This window comes from Tricharina praecox, assembly GCF_024521635.1.
Source record: "Tricharina praecox strain CBS 144465 chromosome Unknown BZA05scaffold_1, whole genome shotgun sequence".
NCBI lineage: Eukaryota > Fungi > Ascomycota > Pezizomycetes > Pezizales > Pyronemataceae > Tricharina > Tricharina praecox.
The window spans coordinates 958,133-970,325 of record NW_026250403.1 but is presented as its reverse complement, the minus strand read 5'-3'; the positions used below and the strand labels follow the sequence as shown (position 1 = coordinate 970,325).

The 12,193-nt window shown below is 55.1% G+C and overlaps 8 protein-coding genes across 8 annotated transcripts; 4 read left to right on the top strand and 4 right to left on the bottom strand.

Moving 5' to 3' along the window:
* Nucleotides 1-32: 32 nt before the first annotated feature.
* BZA05DRAFT_381932 (uncharacterized protein) lies at nt 33-1,296 on the top strand. Its single transcript, XM_051482058.1, has 4 exons — nt 33-261; nt 315-531; nt 610-664; nt 714-1,296. The coding sequence occupies exons 2-4, from the start codon at nt 449-451 to the stop codon at nt 1,176-1,178; spliced, it is 603 nt and encodes a 200-aa protein (XP_051344223.1). The 5' UTR covers nt 33-261; nt 315-448; the 3' UTR covers nt 1,179-1,296.
* Nucleotides 1,297-1,701: 405 nt separating this feature from the next.
* BZA05DRAFT_9144 (uncharacterized protein) lies at nt 1,702-2,577 on the bottom strand. The gene is made up of 2 exons (XM_051488791.1): nt 1,915-2,577; nt 1,702-1,854 (listed from the first exon to the last, which is right to left on the bottom strand). The coding sequence occupies exons 1-2, from the start codon at nt 2,372-2,374 to the stop codon at nt 1,733-1,735; spliced, it is 582 nt and encodes a 193-aa protein (XP_051344222.1). The 5' UTR covers nt 2,375-2,577; the 3' UTR covers nt 1,702-1,732.
* Nucleotides 2,578-2,699: 122 nt separating this feature from the next.
* BZA05DRAFT_381928 (nitrilase) lies at nt 2,700-3,827 on the top strand. Its single transcript, XM_051482057.1, has 2 exons — nt 2,700-3,602; nt 3,680-3,827. The coding sequence occupies exons 1-2, from the start codon at nt 2,779-2,781 to the stop codon at nt 3,699-3,701; spliced, it is 846 nt and encodes a 281-aa protein (XP_051344221.1). The 5' UTR covers nt 2,700-2,778; the 3' UTR covers nt 3,702-3,827.
* A 482-nt stretch (nt 3,828-4,309) lies between these two features.
* On the top strand, nt 4,310-5,970 carry BZA05DRAFT_381926 (uncharacterized protein). Its single transcript, XM_051482056.1, has 3 exons — nt 4,310-5,105; nt 5,160-5,699; nt 5,755-5,970. Exons 1-3 carry the CDS (start codon nt 4,668-4,670, stop codon nt 5,758-5,760), a joined length of 984 nt encoding a protein of 327 aa, XP_051344220.1. The 5' UTR covers nt 4,310-4,667; the 3' UTR covers nt 5,761-5,970.
* On the bottom strand, nt 5,971-6,762 carry BZA05DRAFT_381924 (Yqey-like protein-domain-containing protein). The gene has a single exon (XM_051482055.1). The coding sequence runs from the start codon at nt 6,614-6,616 to the stop codon at nt 6,080-6,082; it is 537 nt and encodes a 178-aa protein (XP_051344219.1). The 5' UTR covers nt 6,617-6,762; the 3' UTR covers nt 5,971-6,079.
* A 440-nt stretch (nt 6,763-7,202) lies between these two features.
* On the top strand, nt 7,203-8,325 carry BZA05DRAFT_9082 (uncharacterized protein). Its single transcript, XM_051488784.1, has 3 exons — nt 7,203-7,375; nt 7,448-7,892; nt 7,955-8,325. The coding sequence occupies exons 1-3, from the start codon at nt 7,300-7,302 to the stop codon at nt 8,202-8,204; spliced, it is 771 nt and encodes a 256-aa protein (XP_051344218.1). The 5' UTR covers nt 7,203-7,299; the 3' UTR covers nt 8,205-8,325.
* A 187-nt stretch (nt 8,326-8,512) lies between these two features.
* On the bottom strand, nt 8,513-9,412 carry BZA05DRAFT_330605 (Triosephosphate isomerase; the record flags this gene model as incomplete). The annotated part of the gene is made up of 2 exons (XM_051480547.1): nt 8,513-9,162; nt 9,238-9,412. 2 exons carry the CDS (start codon nt 9,410-9,412, stop codon nt 8,513-8,515), a joined length of 825 nt encoding a protein of 274 aa, XP_051344217.1.
* Nucleotides 9,413-10,058: 646 nt separating this feature from the next.
* Nucleotides 10,059-11,852, bottom strand: BZA05DRAFT_329393 (uncharacterized protein; the record flags this gene model as incomplete). Its single annotated transcript, XM_051480489.1, has 8 exons — nt 10,059-10,457; nt 10,522-10,781; nt 10,834-10,991; nt 11,055-11,165; nt 11,222-11,346; nt 11,458-11,505; nt 11,591-11,635; nt 11,769-11,852. The coding sequence occupies 8 exons, from the start codon at nt 11,850-11,852 to the stop codon at nt 10,059-10,061; spliced, it is 1,230 nt and encodes a 409-aa protein (XP_051344216.1).
* Nucleotides 11,853-12,193: the final 341 nt, after the last annotated feature.

Here is a 12,193-nt window from a genome sequence, read left to right as displayed (position 1 = left end):
GACACAACTGCACAGTGCACAGCCACACGGGCAACCTCCTACTGGAACCTCCTACTGGAACCTCCTACTGGAACCTCCTACTGGAACCTCCTACTGGAACCTCCTACTGGAACCTGCAAATTTTAGTAATGCTTATCTGACGATACGGCGATTCTCGATGGGGATCTGTTTGTTGGATACAGCCCTAACGTGTAACTACATGGGGAGGAGCGGCTCGCGTAGTTACGCTACTAGTGATTGCCTTAAGTAATGAGCCTTGCAGTTAGTCCACGATCACCGACTCTCACCTCGTATCAGCAGATAACCATGCGCAGCACATACCGGATCTACCATATCCTCTATTATTACACTGATATCCACAATCGTCTCGTTTAGCTACTGCCAACTACAGTGTCCATCTGCCTTGGTGGCCATGTTCGTGGGCTAACCAGGTACCTAGGAGAAGCGCATGAAGCCAGTTCCATCAGATATCACTTGCGTATGTACCGTACATGTTAGAATTGCTCCGTTGGTTCCTTTACATACATACTGGTAACTTGATTTGGCCTACGACGGCACAACACAACGAATCGCTTTCCACTAACTAAAGCTTTCATCTCAAATTCTCAGCCCTCGGTTGGCCTATCGACATACATATCCCGCGATATCTTCGCCTCGGGGTACGGTATGTATGTGCTGCCCCCACAGCCAATGAGCGTGCTCTGAGCGAGTAGATACTCCCGCCCCACCACCGTCTCCCTGTTGGAAGGGACGCCCACCCCTCTCGCGACCCCCTCCGTTCCATCTCGCGCTTTTTGAAGGCAAGCCTCAAACCTGCTGTCAACACGTCCACCCCCAGCCCCCTTGGATTGGGGAGCCCGTTAGGTCTAATTACGCTCTTATACACATGTATAAGAGCGACAACCGACCGCGCTGGTGGGAAGGCAGAATACCTATCATCACGCAGGGAGGACAGACTTAGGTACCCGTGTGCGGCTGGGAAACTCTGGAGTCTGGACAAGTATCTTATTGGACGGGCAGGGCTCCTGCACACACGTCATAGGTGGCAGTATGATAGGTATGATAGGTACGCCAATGGCTTCCGGTTGGCAGGGCAAATGTTCGACGTTCATGGGCTGGGGAATGCATGCAACGGGGGTCAATCGAATGGAATTCGGGGGCAACCTGGCGATACTTGAAGGCGATACAAAGGCCTACGGTATCCCCAAAGCTTCCGAAAAGGCCAATCGGACTATCAAGAGATCGGCGCATCAGCAGAACAGAATGATAGTAAGGTTGCGGCATCAGGCTTCGGGGGATTGAGGTCGTCTCTACTGCGCGACTATTCGACGGCATACTGCTACATAGGTACTAAGGATTTCCCCTCTCGTTGTCCGTCTTCTTCACACCTCTCGTAACCTCCTCCCACGAGGCCTGCCCTTGAAGGAAACCGTGAGAATACAGAAAGGAGACCCGAAGTCTTGATCTATTAGAAACTGCACATGTGGTTCTAGTGATTGCGAAGAATTGGGGCTAGGCGGGGTGAAGATGCGAAGAGATGGTGGTTTCCAAGATGGCTTGTCGTGTTGTGAGAAGAGTTGATCCTGAACAAACGGATATTGCGGTCCTGCGGTTGCTGTCGGGCTACACAACCAGTTCACGGTATGCAACATCCAGTACGGTGACGGTGATCATTGAATTTCATTTCATCATGCAAATACACCGCTTCTCAGCTGAACAGTTGCTTCCTTCGTCAATTAACCTCCGCCGCCATTTCCTCCGCCTCCGCCGCCTCCATTCCCTCCACCACCACCGCCGCCGCCGCCACCACCACCATCACCACCACCACCACTACCGCCTCCACCACCACCATCACTATATCGCTTCTGTCAGAACCGACTGAATCCCCATCCACGGTGAGAGCAGAGAGTTTACCCTGAGCCCGAGAAGTCCGGCCACAGACCGAAGCCCTTCTTCTTCTTCTTAGTTTCCGGCTGGACGACGTTGCCGGCGGGGGTAGCGGCAGGGACGGCGGCGGCAGGAGAAGCCGGGTCGGCCGAGGCGGGGGAAGGTTTGCGGCCGAAGCACATGACTTGTCGTTGTGTTGTTGTTGGAGAGTGTTCGTTGTTAGAGGTTGCGGTACGGTGGAAGAGGGAGGGAGAAAGGGAGGCAGGGAGAAAGGGAGGCAGGGAGAAAGGGAGGCAGGGAGCGAGGGAATGCGAGAGATGGGCAAGGTGTTGGCGGTTTTGGCCCGAGTGAGATGGCTGCATTCAACGGTGATACACGATATAGGTAACTCAAGGAAAGCGGAACTCTGCGAGTGCCATACAGAGCGGGAGGCCTGTTCCGAGTCTATCGTACGAGTGCAATACATAGCGAGATATTCCAAGCCCATCGTACAAGTACTCAATTGGTATTTTATACAATGCCTGCCGTAGTACGTTATACAGCGGTATTGATATCATGAGTGCGGCGGAAATCCCCAGCCTTCACGCGGCCGGAGACGTGTTTCGATGTTCACGCGTATGTGGAGTACATTCATGTAGACATCTTGTAGGATATTCCGGCACGTCAGGCTGGACTGGTAGGTAAGCGGTGATCTGCTTCGAAGAACAAACGACACACATATCACTTGGCCGTCGATCACTGATCAGCGAGTGACACACGATGGCAGCACTGGCCATAGCTCCCCTCATCCCAGCAGGGACATCTTATCGATACTCTACTTGACGCACTCGAAGCTCCGAAACAACCACACCACCGCCCATCACACCACCCCACAAACCACCGCCACCACCAATGGCAACGTCAATGCCAACGCTGATAGCCTGCGGCCAATTCTGCGCCACACACAACATTTCGGCGAATCTCGCCGCCTGCCAGCGTCTGCTACAGCGCGCGGTCTCCCACGGCGCAAAGATCCTCTTCCTCCCCGAAGCAAGCGACTACATCTCTCGGACACCGGCCGAAACACTTGAGTTATGCACGGCGGTTGAGACTTCACCATTCGTCTTAGGACTGCAGGAGAGCGCAAAGACGCACTCGCTGCCTATCGTCGTGGGCATCCACACGCCCTCGGGGGACGCCGGGAAAGTGCACAACAGCTGCATCTACATCTCGGCCTCGGGGGGTATATCGCACAGCTACCAGAAACTGCACCTATTTGACGTCGCGATCCCGGGCGCGACACTAACCGAGTCCGCCACGACCGTGGCCGGCAACAAGTTCTGTGCGCCGTTCGCCACGCCCGCCGGGTTGCTCGGCCTACAGATCTGCTTCGACGTGCGGTTTCCGGAGGCCGCGCGGTGGCTGGCAAATAGGGGTGCAGAGCTCCTCACCTATCCGAGTGCGTTCATGGTGCCGACTGGCCGCGCCCATTGGGAGCTGCTGCTGAGAGCAAGGGCGGTCGAGGCCCAGTGTTGGGTCGTTGCGCCGGCACAGGCGGGCGCGCATAGTGAGAAGCGCTCGAGTTGGGGCGGCGCGTGTGTGATCGATCCGTGGGGGACGGTTGTGGCTAGGTGCAGCGAGGGAGAGGGGGCGGGCGACGAGGAGCTGTGTTTTGCGGAGGTGGACTTGGAGGTCGGAAGGAGGATCGGGCGGGAGTGTGTCCTCCGAAGGAGAGTGTGAGTTGTTTTCCGGTTCATTCACGTGCATGCATACTACAAGGGGTTGGGCTAACTTGACCGTTGGGTTGGCGTAGGGATGTTTATCCGGAGATTTGATGCGTTCAAGGTACTAGGTATCTAGTAGAGAACGCATTTTGAAGACTATGGGTGGTCAGCGAAAGCATGCTCTCGAACAACCGTTAGAAGTAATACGTAGAGCAGGGCACCGCGGGTAGATCGTAAGGGAATCAAGCCATCGACAACAAACAAAAAAGGGATTGGTACCTATCGGAAGCTTAGAAGCCGGACTGGCCAACTGAGGATAATTCGGCTCGGCGACAGCGCATTATAGCTCACCCTGACTATCGGTAAGGCTAGCTCCGTCGCATAGGGACGTGCAGCCGACCGACCGCGTGAGGTCAGCTCACTCACCCGTCGAGTGATGTGCCGTGTAGAGCATCTGGCCAGTTTCTCCGTAGGTGGCGATACTTTTGCGTGTGTAGTTTTTCCGGACGGGGACGTAAGTCCATGTCACTTCCGAAGCCGTTTCGAGGGAAAAAAGGGTGTATCCAACAATATGTATCATACTTGCCATGCATGATGCCATGCCGCCCGGGTACTGTTTTGAACGGTGCTTATCTTGACCGTGACATAACGGGCATCATGTAGAGTATGTATGATACCCACAAAAGGGTCTTTTTTTTACCATCGTCATTCAGGAAGCCCTTTCCTTCTGGTCCGCGCGGACCCCACAGCCCGTCCAATCCAGTCCACACCGCCGTTGTTCAATGCCTTCACCATTTGATCATTGGCGCACCCCGTACACCACCTCCTCGGGAATCACACTGTAATCCAATCCCATCAAGCGAACAGTTACTAGCAATCTATACGTGCATGATGATCTCCTGCCTGCCACCCGTCCTTTTTTATTTTTATTTTTTTCCCTCGTCCGACAACCGATCAACCCGGCATCCCAGTATTCGGACTCGGATCGCATAGGGATGCCCATTTCTAGGCGGTCGAACCACCGACCACACCACGTCGAGCTCAAGGTCTCATAGATATGAGGTAACCGGGAGCTGAATGTGCAAATTCCTACATACCTGCTGTTATGTGACCACCCGATATATCCCTTCGATTGTCGATGGTTACACTTCGCCGTGCCGGGCCAACCCTCCTGCTGAAAATTCTATAAAACCTACAATGTTCTCCGCTCCATTCGAGTTCCTCATTCCGGTATTGTCCAGCTCAAAGCAAATCAAGTATCATAGAAGAAAATCGTCCGCACCAAACACACACGCAGAAACAATGACTTTCTCATCATCACAACTATCTACCCTCCCTGAGGAGCTCCTCTACGACATCCTCCAGAACATTCCCACCAAAGAGCTGCTGAAAATCAACACCATCTCCCACAGGATCAATGAAACGATCCGATCCGTCCTTATCCAGCGACTCCGGAAGTCGCAGGAGCTGGGAGGCTACACCTTCGTTTTTGGCTGTTCGACCCCCGCACGACGAGTACGCTCCCCCATCCCCAATAGCTCGCCTCTCACACAGCTAACCATAACCCAGAGCCTGACTTCGTACCAACAATGCCACCGCGTAGGGTACAGCGCGCCACCCACACGGGACACGCGCAAGCCCAGCGACATCTACAGCCGTTTTTCGCCACGGGTACGCAGCGACGACCCCTCGGTGACAACCGACTTCTCGATGAGCACGCACTGCACGCTCGACGAGGGACAGGGCTTCATCCAGCTGTGTGCAAACAACATCCTTGTCAAGTTCGGGCCGAGCGGCTCGCTGTTCTCGGCGCTGGCGCGGGTCAGCGGCGAGACCGTCTTCCGCCTGAGAAGGCACGAGCTCAATACCCAGGAGAGCCAGGTCCTGTGGCTCGATCAGCATGCAAATATCGCCCTGCGCGTTAAGCCGACCCTGATCGAGCGCAGGCCCTGGGTCGATGCGCCTGGTGCGTGCGTGGAGGATGGCGGGCAGGGCCCGTGCGAGTATGATGTGAGGTATGAGGAGATCATGGTCCGGAGTACGTATCTGTTGAGCGTGCTGGAGGAGGGGAGGGGGAAGTGTCAGAAGGATGGGATTACTGTTGGATATGTGAGTATATATTAGTTTGGGGGAAGTGCATACATGGTACTGACTAATGGTGAAGAAGTAGCAATCGTTTCTACCGTGGCCGTGGATTGCAGTGGATCCGGTGCTGTGGGGGTATTGAGCGTTGGTTAGATATATAGATGAGTATTAGGGATTGGTTAATTACGGCTACTAGTTTGTAATGGGTTTCCTTTGTTTGGTATGGGCGGCTCGGTCTGTTTGTTTTAAGTTTTATAGAGAGGAGCATAAGCTCCCAATGGATTCTACAAGTACAATTTGCTTCAGCAGTGACCAGGTAACCCATAATGTACAGTGCTTTTCCCACCACCTTCCATCATATCATACAACCATCTTCTTCTCTTCGTGGGGGAGGGGGAGCGCATCTATTTCTTTGCCAGCGCCTCCTTTACAGCCTCGGCCACCAGCGACCTGACGACCGGACGTCCCTCCAGCTCCTTAGCAACGGCCTTGATGACATCGCCCATCGCGGTCTTGGCGCCCTCGCTCTTCAGCTTCGCGAGCACAGTCTCGACGACGCTCACGACCTCCTCCTTATCCACGGTATCCACTAGCTTTGCGTACTCGTCGAGCACGGAGAGCTGCGCCTGCTCCTTCTCGACCAGGTCCTCGCGGCCAACGCTGCGAGCCTCGTCGATCGACACCGCACTCTTCTGCCGCGTCTTGTTGATGATCTGCAGGATCGCCAGGTCGTCGTTCGGCGGCGTCGCTGTCTTCTGCGCGTTCGTGATGTCGGCCAACAGGCTGCGCAGCACCGACAGTTGGATCTGGTTCTTGGCCCGCATCGCCGTCTTGAGGTCGGTGCGTAGCGTCGTCAGCAGCGGCGGCGGCGCGGTCGCCGCGGTGCTGTTGGCCCGGACACTGAGGGCGAGACGCGGGAGGGCGCGGCGGAGGGCGAGCATTGCGTTGGTTGGTGATGTGTGTTATGGTGGTGGTGGTGAAGACGGATATTGCGGGTGGTCACTGGTGGGGTGAAGTGGGGTTGTACAAGCGACGGCAGGCGTTGAAGTTTCACTAGGTGCGGTAGATCGAAGCTTGTTAGTACAAGGTTGCCGAGTGGGTGTGTCCGGTAGAACGGAACCGGAGCTCATGATCGAGCTCAATTGCAACACCCGAGATATCCGTCCAGACATCCGAGTCATTGAGAGCAGCAGAAAGAGGTATTTTGTAGAAACTTGAAAGATGTCGGAAAAGTACACTTCAATGCCTGTGAATAGGTCCTTGTAGGTGTTCAAACTTCGCCGTGCCAGCCGGAAGTTCTACAGTGGCCCTTCGATCTCGTGTACGGCTCCAAGTATAATTTTCATTCATTCCAATTCTAAGCGTAGTTATACTGAAGAGTTGAAATGGCATCTCACCCGATCTGAAACGGTGATGTTAGAGTCGTGAAGTTGAGCCGTTGACTCGGGACTCGTGAGACAAGTTGAGTTGAATGGGTGTAACCAGAGCTAAGGGGGGGATACGTCAGCCTCAACCTTAGCCGCAGCTCGAAACGAAACACCACGAGTCAACTGTCACCGCACCGCATCCACCACCTTCGTCTCCGCCAACCGAACGCTCGACCACCACCAGTACCACCACCGCTATGGCGTCCGCAAACCCTTACGAAAACACCTATGACAGCTCGCGGATCGAACAGGACATCATCGACCCTGACACGCGTGCGTGTACCCCACCCCGGCGCAGGCATAGTTACAGCACAGTCCGCAGCTAACCCCACCACCGGCGTACAGTCTCCATCAACTCCGCCGACGACCCGCTCGACGACGCCGCCAACACCTCGGCAAGCGCACCGCTCAACCCGTCATCGCTGACCTCGGCGATCCCCGGCGAAGACCGCCGCGCACCGACCAACACCCTCGATGAATCCGTGTGGGACACCCTCTCGCGCGACATCCTCGCCGTCTGGACGAAGATGAAGGCCGTGCTCTACCCGAAGTTTACATTCCGCAAGTGGCCGGACGCGAACGACGTGCTGTCGCATGGCGAGCGCGGCGGCTTGGAGCTGCGCGAATGGGATCTCTGGGGCCCGCTGCTGTTCTGTCTCGCCTTGTCGACGCTGCTGAGCATGTGCGCCAATGAGAAGCAGAAGACAGATGTGTTTGCGGGGGTGTTCACCATGGTGTGGGTTGGCGAGGCGGTGGTTACGGCGCAGATCAGGCTGTTGGGTGGGAATATGTACGTTCCGCCGTTCCCCCGGATGAGAGAGGTGCAGGGCTAACACGGCTGACCCGGAACAGCTCGTTCTTTCAGGCCGTCAGTGTTATCGGTTACACGCTCTTCCCGATAGTGATATGTGCACTGCTGAGCGCATTCCGTGTGTACGCCGTCATCCGGGTCCCGGTGTATACTGTCTGCTTCCTGTGGAGTTTGGCCGCGGGAGTGAGTATACTGGGCGGCAGCGGTGTGGTCCGGAACCGCGTTGCGTTGGCTGTCTTCCCGCTTGCGATATTTTACTTCGCGCTCGTGTGTTTGTGCTTGATTAGCTAGGCTTTTGGGGTAACATTCTTTCTTTTTACGGTACCATTTCTTTTGTCGGCGGAGCAATTGTTTGGGATGCTAGAGCAATCATGTGTTATCACTCGTGAAATGGGCTACGCCATCACCGTAGACGATTCGGAAGATCACGGATCCGCAAGGGCTCATTGCGCCATTCACACTGATGACGAAATGATACCGAAGAAGCCGCATTCACGGCATCCGTTTATTTCCTTCATTCTTCGCAATAGCCCCTCCCGACAGACTACCATGTTTATTTACGCGGAAGAGTTAATGATGTCAACGACTGCAGGCATCCATTAGCATTCATCCCTCGTCATTTCACACAAACGGGCCAACTTACAAGCAGGCTTCAAGGAAGCACCACCGACCAAGAACCCATCAACATCGGGCTGCTTGCTCAGCTCGGCCGAGTTCTTCTCGGTCACGGAACCACCGTACAGGATCCTGGTCTTCTCGGCGGCCTCCTGGGACACGGTCTTGGCCATCCACTCACGGATGTCCTTGTGGGTCTCCTGGGCCTGGGCAGTAGTAGCGACCTTTCCGGTACCAATAGCCCAGACGGGCTCGTAGGCCACGACGATCTTGCTCCAGTCCTTGACGACCTTAGCAACGGCGCCCAACTGTCTGGTGACAACCTCGGTGGTGATGCCCTTCTCGCGCTCCTCGAGGCTCTCTCCGCAGCAGAGAACGACCGACAGGCCGGCGTCGAGCGCAGCCTTGGTCTTGGAGGCGACGAACTCGTCGCTCTCGCCGAAGATGGAGCGGCGCTCCGAGTGCCCGAGGATCACCCACTCGATCGAGGCGTCGTGCAGCTGCTGCGCACTGATCTCGCCGGTGTACGCGCCGTTGCCCTTGTCGTAGAGGTTCTGGGCGGCGACCTTGATCTCGGGGCGGATGAGGGAGCTGGCGAGGAGGAGGTACAGCGCAGGAGGAGCGACAACGATCTCTGTTTTTTTTTGTTGTTGTCGTTAGAAGTTGCTACGTTATGTACCTTGCCGCACCGAAGGGAATGGGGACTGACCGACGTCACCCTTCAATTCAGCCTTGTTGAGGTTCTCGACGATAGCCTTGATGCTTTCGAGAGTACCGTTGCTCTTGAAGTTACCACCGACGAAGAACTTGCGAGGGGCGACCTTGATCCCGCCCGCGAGAATGGTTAGCTGCTGCTGTACTCGTCGTCTCGCTGTTTCTGCCATTGTCCCGTTTCTTTTCACGCAATGAAATGGAACGAAGGAAGGAAACAGACGCAGATGAGCTTACCATTGCTGCTGTAGAGTATATACGGGTATGGATGGGTGCGGGTAGTGGTCGGTAAAGAATTCGGTTGCTTGTGATTTATTATTGTTTTGCGTTCGGCGAAAGTGAAGAAGAGAAAGGGAAGGAAGGGTCGTTGTGTTAAATGAAACTCCGCTTCCCTCACCACCCCACCTAGCAACCACACCCCGCTCTAAGAAACCACGCCGATTCGAATGATGTGCGATAGCCAAGACCAACCGAGGCGAACTTCGGCGAACTGAGCCTTTTGTTTCATTACGAGATTGTCCGCTGCCCTCGCCGCTCCGTGGGGTTCTCGCATCCTGCCGATGAGCAGATTTCTCCGTTTCCGGATAACCATTTCGAAAAAGAAAAATTCCCCACGAAAACCGAAATAAGTGGACCGGTCATGAAATTGGAAAATCCTTCGGAAAAAAAAATAGAACGAAGAAGCACGCAAAGGCAGTACGACATTAATTCTACGCACACCCACGGATCGATTGCGGCAAACGTCAGGCCACTACAAATACCCATATTTCATCATCTACTCGGCTCTATAGACAGTAGGCGCCTCCCACAAACACCATCCTACAACTCGGCCGCAGGAACCACCGCCGGAACCACCGTCTCCACGGGAGCATGCGCCTTCGCGTACTTAGCCTCGTCAAACACCCAGATACCGTTGGTCTTGTCAGCCTCGGCGGTGATTTCGCGCTTCTCGGCGAGCTTGGTGAAGATGGGGTTCTCGTCAACCCTTGTGAAGAATCGTCGCTCCCACTCCCGGTTCTCCTCCTTCTCCTTCTTGCGCAACTCTCTCTGCTCGTTCTCAATCTTGCTCTTCTCCGCGCCGGTAGTCTCAAGGTCGCCCTTGCCGATCGCCTCCTGCACCTTCGCCCATGCCCGGCGGGACTCGAGCGGATCTTGTTGGTCGAGGGGTGCGACGTATAGAGGGGTAGTCTTTGTGATTTTGGCGTTGTACGAATCGAGCTACGCCGCAGGTCAGCTTGCTGTTCAACCGCGCTTGTTATCGGTTCTCAAACAGAATATCTACCTCGTTCTTGGTCTTGCCCTCCTTGACGGAGAATTTATCCGTCCACTGCCCATCGACAGTGTATAGCACCTCCTTGCTGCCTTCTTTCGTCATGGTCGCGGTGAAGCTGTTCTTCTTTCCCGAGATCCATCCCTTGCCGCTGTAGTCAATGGTAGAGACGTATCCTGTGGACGACGTGATGGTTGAACTCTTGTTGAGCTCGACGTAAGGCGAGCCGTAGACGATACCTTCGATATGGAGCGAAGGAAGAGTGATGAGATCTGATACTTGGTCAGCACAAGCGAGGCATCGACGCGCCTCCTGGTAACCCACAGTGCTCGTCAAACCCCTTGAGATGGTAGACAGCATGTCCGACCTGCTTCACGTTTATCGCGCCCCGAGAGAACGACGCCTTCTGTCCATTGTAACCCTCAAGCTTGACTCCGTGCTTCTCGTTGATGATAGCATACGCGGTGACGGGAGGGTGGTGGCTACACGCACAAACATCAGCAACCCCCTCCCCCAAAATCCCTCAGACCATCATCCATACATACCTGACTTGCTCCGAAATCAATTTCGTTTCCCCAATGGTGTCGGTCTCATCCTTCCAAGTTCCCAAAAACAGCTCTCCTAGAAATGGGTTCAACGGCTTCTTCTCGGAGCCCCTAGCGCACAAAGGTCAACACCACCCTCCCCCGCGTATCCATCGAGAACCTCTTACAGCTTTTCATTCCTGGAGCTGTATTGCTGCTTCAGCGTGGACAAGAACCACTTCAACACCAATAGAGCACGCTTCTGCGCATCCTTCTCCTGCGCCGGCGCAACGAAGAGCTCCGGGTGTTCCGCCTATTCCGACCCCGCACCATCGTCAGCCGCCTTCCCCCGCCACACACACCCACCATTCCCTACGAGCACCCACCCCCCATATCGTCCTCAAGGAGTAGAAGAAAAACGTACCCAGTAGCTAGAATACTCCGTCAAGCTAGTAGAGCTCAGAATAAACGGCTGCACACGCACCACCCCCACCCGCATCGTCAGCCCCCCCGCCATGCCATCCACACCTCGCCATGTCCAGGGGGAGAGTTCATACCGGAGCCGTCAAACTCGCCAAATCGCCCGTGAAGCTCGCAATCGACTATTCGCAATACCGTGACTTTAGCAGAGCTCTTCCAATGTCTCTCTCCCCGCCCGCCATCCCCAAATGCTGTTCCCACCACCACCACCCCTCCTTCCTTTCCCTCGGCGCTGAAACTCGGCAATGGTAATACCTTCAAGAACGGTCCCCACGAACTCTTGGCCGCGGGGGGAACACCGGCGCCCTCCTCCTTGCTGTTGTCCTTGCTGCTGCTCATTGTCGTTTCGTGCGTGTGGTGTGTGAGGTGTGTGCGTGGGTGTGCGTGTGAAATGTTTCTGTGTTTGTACGGGGCGGGGTGGGGCGTGCACAATCGTGTATGTATGGGATCGAGGAGTAGAGTTTGTTTGTGTTTTCGTTGCGATAGCTTGAAAGAGATGGTATGTAATGGTGAACTGAACGGAACTTGTAAGGTGGTCTGTCTGTCTATGGCTGTATCCGGGATGGTAGGTGGGATGGCGCAAGCAAGCAAGCAACTTATCTGACTTATCGTACTTGGGAAATGAAAGTCGGTTGAGAGAAGCCAAGCCAAGGACAGACCAGAAGCCGCTTACGGACGGC